The sequence below is a fragment of the Mus caroli genome, chromosome 15 (assembly GCF_900094665.2).
Source record: "Mus caroli chromosome 15, CAROLI_EIJ_v1.1, whole genome shotgun sequence".
NCBI classification, from domain to species: Eukaryota; Metazoa; Chordata; class Mammalia; order Rodentia; family Muridae; genus Mus; species Mus caroli.
The window spans coordinates 69,103,549-69,111,717 of record NC_034584.1 but is presented as its reverse complement, the minus strand read 5'-3'; the positions used below and the strand labels follow the sequence as shown (position 1 = coordinate 69,111,717).

Genomic DNA, 8,169 nt, shown 5'->3' with positions numbered 1-8,169 from the left:
TCTCTCTCTCTCTCTCTCTCTCTCTCTCTCTCTGTGTGTGTGTGTGTGTGTGTGTGTGTGTGTGTGTGTGTATACACCAAAGCAGGATCTATGTTTGTCCCAGGGAAGAAGGATGCAGGGACAAGGGCTTCACTGGTTGAGAGATAGACACATAGGCATCTCTTCTACTTGAGGAGCTCTGATTCTTTCCCTAGCGTTAATTGCATCTACCCACTCAGCTGTATCACAGTTATTCAAGTGCACAGCCCACAATTAAAAAAAAACTTTTATTGGTTCTTTGTGAATTTCCCAGCATGCACTTCAATTCCACTCATATCCCCATCCCTCTATAGTCATCCTATACCCTTGCAACCTCCCCCTCAAAAAGATAAAATAAAATAAAATAAAATAAAATAAATAAAATAAAATGAAAGGGAAAACATCTGGACATGGTAGCTGGAGTCGGGAACAGTGTAACACACAATATACCCTTTTGTTCAAACAACTTTACTAACAGATGATTACAATTAATCATTGCTCTCATTGGAGACCTCTGGCTTCTAAAACAATATCAATACTGGGTGTGTTCCAGAATTCCACCCTGATGTTGTTGCCCTGTTTCATGGAAATGCTGTAGCTTCCGATCTGCAGGACCAGCACCTTCATGTGCATCAGCAGTTCATAAATGGAGTAGATTGCCACAGACTGGTCCAGTCGGCCTCTCTCAATTCGTGGGAAATCGGGGTTTCAGACAGATGGGCAAAGAGTTGGTGAGAAATGACAAACAGACACAGACACAAGGGAGTGCTGAATCTGAATGTATTTTATCCAAGCAAACACAAGACTTTTAATACAGAAGAAAAACAAGAAGCCTAGGTGAATACATCCATCAAGGTACACTGCTTCTTAACACAAAACAAAGAAAATGTATACATAAAAAGATGGCGGGAGCCAGGCCTTGTTTACAACTAAGAATAACAACAACCCTAGTTAGGATCAGCTAAACACAGGAGCCAGGTGAATGCTCTGATACAATGCTAGTCTATTGTTAAACCCACCACCAAGGGTTCTTTAGTAAATACCTGATTATACTATTCCTCTGGGCCTAGTGAAAAAAATCTGCACCAGGCAAATTCCCTTCTACTCACCCTTTCATACTACAACCCACCTATTTCCTAGGCCATTGTGTATTCCTGTGTTTGGTTGTGGCTCTGCTATTGTCCTAAGTAATTACTATGCAGACTAGCCATGAGCTTTTCTAGCTCTATTCAAGTAAATTGTAATGCCTGATTATTTTCACTGTCTCTACTAGAAGTAAATTTGAGTGTTACTGAATAGGTAACATTCTTACTGAATTCCAAGCTCAGGGTCAGCTTCTAGGACTTTCTAGGAACCACTGGAACACTGGTGGAGGCTTAGCTATATGTCAAAATCAATCCTTAAAGGCATTTGTAATAAAACAATACTGAAAGAGAGCACACGGATCCATACGCCAGACTAACACGGGGACAGGTTTCGAGTATACATGCTATGGGAATGCCAAGGTTCCAGGAGGCTAAGTTTCCGTGAAACTGCCTCAGTACTGCTTCCCAGTTTCTAAACCTGTAATGTGAGTCACTACTGGAGTAGGTGTAGCAGTAGATGTTGGGTTTGGCCAACTCTAAGCCCTGGATCTGGTCCTGGGTGGTAATTGAGCTGGTCATCCCACCAGCTCTCCTGCACCCAAACTACCAAGGCCAGCTCTCCCACTTAGCCCAGGTGGGGGTCAGGGCCAGCTCTCCTGCATATCACCCACATTTCCAGGGTACTGTCCATATCCATGAGGACTCCTGTGATGTTAACCACAAAGGTTCTGGTCATCTGTGGGTCAGCAAGCCCTCAAGGCCAAAAAGAGAGCAGTGATGGATCCCAGGTTGTCAATGTGTCAAGTCAGTCCTTCCCAATGGGGGCATCAAATATAGACTAGAACTCCAGAGCAGGCAGTGTGAGGATTTTTTTCTCTCTGACCCTGAGCACCTGCAAGAAATAGCTTCCAACTCTAGACAAAAAGAAAGGGCAGCTCCTACCCACAATTGATGGATCATCTCCCAGGCTTCCAAGCCACACAGAAGTGCTCTTTGGAAGTGGAGGAATCCTTACTTTTGCCCCCAGCATCAGTCGTGAGGGAAGCCCTCACAATCCAAGAGGTCTACCACACTAAGCTAGCTAATAAGAGCTAGCTAGTGTGGCTGGCTGAAAGGCCAGAGATGTAAAATGGCAGGCAGGATTCTGTGAACTCAGTATAGCATAAGAAAAGCAGAGATCTTGGCTAGGAGAATGAAGTGTTTATTGGACTCAACAGGGGGACATTGAGCAGCACATATAGGAACCCTGCAGGACCCCAGATACTTATGTGTGGATGGTAATGGCATAATACCATGAAATACTGCCTCTTCCATGTGCTGCCCACATGCCTCCAGGGTCAAGAGAAGCAAGCCACAACAAAAGAACATTCCAGGAAGTACAAATTTGAAATCCTAGAGAGGAGTGGGGTGCCTATACAGCAGGGGTTATAAAGTGGAAACAAGGTGTTCCACACACACACACACACACACTACCCCCAACTCAGAGCTTCTATATCTCATAATTCATCACTAGAGGACTCCAGTAAGCATTGGTTGCAAGTGAGGATAAAAGAACAAGGATGAAGGTCATTGAATGGATCATCAGAGCAAGGTTTGCAGGAGGACTGAAACCAGACTGAAAAGAAGCACCCCTGCCATGGTCCTGGTGCTGCCTCCAGTGAGAACTTCTGCATTGCAGAGGTCTTCCTTGCAACAGTAAGTCTTCACATTGACAGCATTACCAGTGATCTCAATATTGTCCAGAGTAGTGGGGCAGATGGGAAGGCAGAGATTGTTCTTTACTTTGCTTCTGTGAGAGTCTGCAAGATATCAGGGAGTGTCTCACTTCTTATGCAGGAACAACAGAACATCTCAATGTCTGGGCCACATGCCACCTGATCTGGATGGCCCAGACTTGTCTCTAAGGTATGGTGAAGCCAGATATGGTAGCTAAGATTTCTCATCCCAGAACTTGGAAGACTGAAGAAGGAGCATTTTTATGAGTTCAATCCCAAACTGAGCTACATGAGGCTCAAATGAGACTGTGTCTCAAATAACAAACAACAAAAAAATCAAAACCCTGGGATGGTAAGGAGGTTTGGTGGACATGAGTCCCCAGTTCCCATCAGTAGAACACATCAAAAGATGGGGAGGCATGGAGGCCTAATTGTATCACTGTGCTCAGGACACAAAGATGGAGATCTCCGAAGTAAGCTCACAGGCTAGACCACCTCAACTTGTAAGCTTGGGGTTCAGTGTGAGATCTTCCTCCGTAAATAAAATAGTTGTCACAAGATACCTGTCAACTTCTGGGTCCCATACACTGTACCTCCCCAGTGCATTACCACCACACATGTGTACACAGGTGCCCTTACTGGCAATGTGCTGGGGAAGCAGCTCAGTCAGTGAAGTGCTTGCCACACAGAAGCCTAAGGACCCAAGTTCAATCCCCTGCAACCATGTAACCAGTCAGCCAAGCATGGGAATGCTGGTTATGATCTCTATGTTGGAGGGGTGGGGAATCAGGAGGTCCTGGGAACTCTCTGCTACCTCCCTCTTCTCCACCTCCAGCATACTTGGCAAATCATGAGTCCCAATGAAAGATATTGTCTCAAAAAACAAGGTTGTAGGGACTGGAGACATGGCTCAGCAGTTAACAACACTTGTTGCTCTTACAGAAGCCCAGGGTTTGGTCCCAGACCACACATGGTGTTTACAACCATACAAAATCCCAGTTCCAGGAGAATCAAGACTAATTTGCATAAAACAGTAACCAGTGCTTGAGGAACAGGGCTTAAGGATGTCATCTGAGCTTTGAACACATTATATTACATACATTCAAACATGTGTACTCACATTTGTAGACACACACACAGAGACACAGAATAGTGTAAGATTGCCCAGTGGCACAGAAGAATGGGCAAGCAGCCTCTCAGACCCTTGCAGTTCCCCAGGCAGTTACATCTAGGAGACCTACTCCAGGAGACAGGCAGGCTGTGGTCAGAAAAGGAAACTGGATAGCAGGGCAAGGATGCTCCTGTCTTGCCTATCTGAGCATATGCCTGGAATCTAGCACTTTGGAGGATCTGATATGTCCTAAGATCTCTTTCTATCAACATTCCTAGGTCATTCCTTTAGCCTAAGCTCCAGATTCCTTCATTAGATGCAAAGACTCACAGATGCTTCCAGCTCTCCTGGCCTCTCAGTGAGTCAGTGAGACCCTAGACATAAAGTACAGGCAGGAGCATCACATGACTGCACTGGCGACATAAGGAGATGATGAACACTATGCATGCCAGTGGGCAGCCCTGCTTTATGATCTATATCCCAGCACATCCCTGGACCCCAACAGCCCCCCACTTTGCAGAAGTCCCACTCCAACACCAGAGAAGCTCTACTTGGAGGGAAGGGAAACATGGTCCACAACCAGTGTCCAGACATGACAATTTCTCAGAAGCCACCCTCAGCCATCTTTGTATAGGTAACAGGGAACTTACCCACAATAACTTCTATCTCCAGAGCAACGCAAACTCCATCAGAGAAGGGGCAGGTAGTTGTGTTGCAGGAAGTCTCAAGTGGGACCCCAATACAATTGTAGCACTCCAGGCCCTGAGCTGAGAAACAAAAGCCAATACATGAGGGCTAGGGCATATGCGTCCTAGACCAGACCCCTCCTCTCCAATATCTTTACTTCCACACAGCTGTTGGCTTCTAGGTCAGAGCAAGGACATTACTGCCCAGTCACACACATACACACACACACACACACACACACACACACACACACACACCGAAAACCAAAGGTGAACCAAGAGCCACTTGTGTTGAAAGATGCTCAGTAATGCTCTCTCAGCTAGTCAACCTGACAAGAGACCTGGACTCCAAGATGTACCAGAGAGACAGTCACCATATTGGGAAGATGCACATACTAAATGTATGCTGAATAGGTGAGTGGGTGTATAAGCAGGTACTGGGGCAACCAAGGTGGGAGGGTTGTTCTGACCTATCCAAACCTACAACTTCAGAGCTGGGCCCTGGGAAATGGCGCATGACAGAGCACTGAACTTCCCTGAGTCCAGCTCAAAGCTGAGGCTCACCATGAGGCTTCCCACAACACGGATGTAACTAGAAGTCTAGGGGTATCTGAGAGCTCAGACCTCTTAGAGTAAGCAAGTTCTAGCATTCAGGTCTCACGTGACATAACAAAAAGTCAAATGCCTAGAGTTAAGGATTCCTAGCCCCGTGACTTGGCAGGTGGGAAGGAAAAGAAGCCTCTGCCAGTTTGAGCGCACACAGGCCAGTGGCCTGACTGGTAAGCCAGTGCAGGATAGAATCTAAGGGTTCTGGTGGCTAGGTTTGGGGCACAAGTAGTGAGGTCCAAGAGTCTTTCTGGTATGTGATGATGGTTTCAAGGCAGGTGCTGGCAGATTTACAGACCCAGTACAGCACTCAGCACAAGAGGCTTCACCCACCACAAGCCAATTCCTGATCCCCTTGCTCCAGCACACCTCAGTCACCAGGCACACAGTGGAGGTGCAGGTGTACCCACAACTCTGAGGACCTTTTCCATCTCCATTGTACCCTCCTGCCCCTCTCCCATTTTTCATCTCACCTCTTTCTGCACACAGTAGGACCACAAGAAGGATGAGCACACAGGACTTTGTAACGTGACAAGTGTCCATCCTGGGAGAAGAGCTGCACAGATAAAACCTTGGAAGTCGAAATCGGTTAGTAAATCACCATTCACATCCCTTCAATCTCACAAAGCTGAGGCATCCAATTTCCCTCCCTCCACCCCCCCCCCCCACACACAGCTTTCCCCAAGGAATACAAGTCTGCCTACTTCTCTCAACAAACACCCACCCAGCTTTTCCTTCCTAATCCCACACTCCCAACCCCAGCCCTATCCTGAGGGCTCTTCCCTTTGTCACCTAGCAGCTCCCTCCTGACACCAGTCCTTACTTCCTCTCTGACCAGGTTGCAGGCACAGTGGCAAGGTCTGTCAGAAGTGGACTGAAATAAATACTTTACTTTCTCTCAGCTCCTCCCAGCTGGCATCCTGAAAGGGGAGGGGTTTCTATACCTACTTCCTCCAGGCCATCACGTTTATTGGTTAAGAGGTAGCAAGGTTTGTTGGTGACCTGGTCAAGCCAGATTTATAGCAGTTGGGGAGGGAGGACCACTCAGTTGGGAAGGAACCATGGTGCTGGAGGACTAAGAGCACAGGAGCAGGGGCCACAATTGACTTGCAGGTTCCATTCAGAAAGCAAGGGAAGGAGGCAACCTGCTCAACCCCTTCCTAGTTTTTGTTTTGTTTTGCTTCATGGTTTTTTGTTGTTGTTTTCAATTTGAGACAAAGTTTCTCTGTGTAGCTTTGGCTGTCCTAGGACTTGCTCAGTAGAACAAGTTGGCTCCAACACATAGCTATCAAAGGTGTGCTGCAGCTGCTGCTGTTTCTGTGACCTCCACTTGGCTTTTTCTTGTTTCTAAATAGGTATGGGTTGCAGTGGCTCAGAGCCAATGGCCCTCCTTCCTATAAGCAGGCAAACAACTGACAAATACTTAAAGACTGGCTCTGGTGAGCAAGCCCCCAACAGGCTCTTGCATCCACAAAGTGAGAGTCCTGAGCCAAGAACTGACTGACAACTGGGATGGAAGTCACTAAGCAGTGTCTGCTGTGTTAGGTGATGTATGGGGCTGCGGGTGCTGGGCAGAGATAGAGACCTGAGCTGGAAATCAACCTGAGATGATACCACAGCAAATGAACAGCTATGCTCACAGGACAGCTGAGTCCCCAAATGGACCACAGCAGCAGTGAAGCTAAACACATCCACTTAAGCAGGGAAGGCTGCTTCCACTCCATGGCCTCTGCCCGAGCACCACTAAAAACCCCTTCCTTCTTACCCTATAATATATCATATAAGCAAACAGTTTGCCTCCAACACTGCATAACCCAGCACAGTGGTAGAAGGAAGAGAGCAAGCAAGAAATGTTGTCTCTGTAATTCCGTCACATACTGTGCTAGGCACTCACTGGCTCATGTATGAACAAGTGTATGTGTTAAAAAGAGTAGCAGACAACAAGCCTCTGCAAATAAACATAGGGCATCTATGAAAGGTCCAAGTGACAATTCATCCCAATGTCACCACCCAATGAGTTTATGAGGCATTTTTTTAAACAGAGGATAAGTGAGGTCACTTACAGGACATGCATAAGCATTTCTGATCAGCTTAGTCACCACCAAGTCTCACCCCATCATAAAAGCAGTGACATAGAGTCCCTATTTCAGTAAATCCACTGTATCCTCTAAATTCTAGCATCTTATGACCACTTGTGCTTGGAGGAGAACAGGAGGGAGTCATGGCTGGAACCCCAGGTGACAGTCCTCCATTCTGAGTATAGAGAGTTCTGCCTATTATCACAGACCTGTTGCTGTTTTGCTCTTCTGACTCCATTGCCAGGGCTCCTGAGCCAACATTATCCATACTCCAGGATGTCAATTGGCTCATCACCTCTTTGAAGGAAAAGGCCATGTAACCACAATGCAGCACACTGTTTCTCTAAAAGTCTTTACTAGGGGTTCTCATGAGTCCTCCAGTTTCCACCCAGCACCACTGTTGGGGAGCTAGCTTCCCTTAGTGGTGGACTCCTGCCCAAATTACTGACAGACCACTTACATTAACTCTTAAGGGAGAGGGCTACAGTGTACTTGTATAATCATAGAATTAGAGGTACCAGATGTTACCAGATTAGTGTTAGAGAAGCCAGGCTGTCTGCAGAGAGGTCTACCTGCAAGACAAAAACACACTGAGCTCTCTCTTCTGCCTTCCAATTCAGCCAGAAGCCTGACTACAGTCACACTGAATAGGTCAATCCTTAGCCAAGCCCATCCCCCTCCTCAGAGAATGAACGACCTGTGTTAAGTAGCCAAGGTCACATATGTATCCCTCACAATCTTGAATAATTTAGCAAAGGTTTCATGTTAACCAAGTGTACTTCCTCCAAGTGCCACTTGCCCTCCCCTTGGGTTGTGGTCTCAGAATGCAGAGGAGCTGGGAGCAGGGTGTTGCATGCAGGGATGGTAGGT

At 46.8% G+C, this 8,169-nt stretch overlaps 1 protein-coding gene across 1 annotated transcript; it reads right to left on the bottom strand.

The window, feature by feature from the left end:
• Nucleotides 1-2,288: 2,288 nt before the first annotated feature.
• On the bottom strand, nucleotides 2,289-6,144 carry LOC110310879 (lymphocyte antigen 6G). The gene is made up of 4 exons (XM_021184021.1): nucleotides 6,045-6,144; nucleotides 5,695-5,792; nucleotides 4,580-4,696; nucleotides 2,289-2,902 (listed from the first exon to the last, which is right to left on the bottom strand). Exons 2-4 carry the CDS (start codon nucleotides 5,762-5,764, stop codon nucleotides 2,685-2,687), a joined length of 405 nt encoding a protein of 134 aa, XP_021039680.1. The 5' UTR covers nucleotides 5,765-5,792; nucleotides 6,045-6,144; the 3' UTR covers nucleotides 2,289-2,684.
• Between the last annotated feature and the right edge of the window lie 2,025 nt (nucleotides 6,145-8,169).

What these genes read in the sequence shown, in the direction of transcription:
- LOC110310879 (XM_021184021.1), bottom strand. Translation starts at nt 5,764, where the DNA reads ATGGACACTTGTCACGTTACAAAGTCCTGTGTGCTCATCCTTCTTGTG. An exon ending in CCTACTGTGTGCAGAAAGAG is followed by an intron (nt 4,697 to 5,694) that starts GTGAGATGAAAA and finishes TTTGTTTCTCAG; the next exon opens with CTCAGGGCCTGGAGTGCTAC. An exon ending in GGAGATAGAAGTTATTGTGG is followed by an intron (nt 2,903 to 4,579) that starts GTAAGTTCCCTG and finishes GATATCTTGCAG; the next exon opens with ACTCTCACAGAAGCAAAGTA.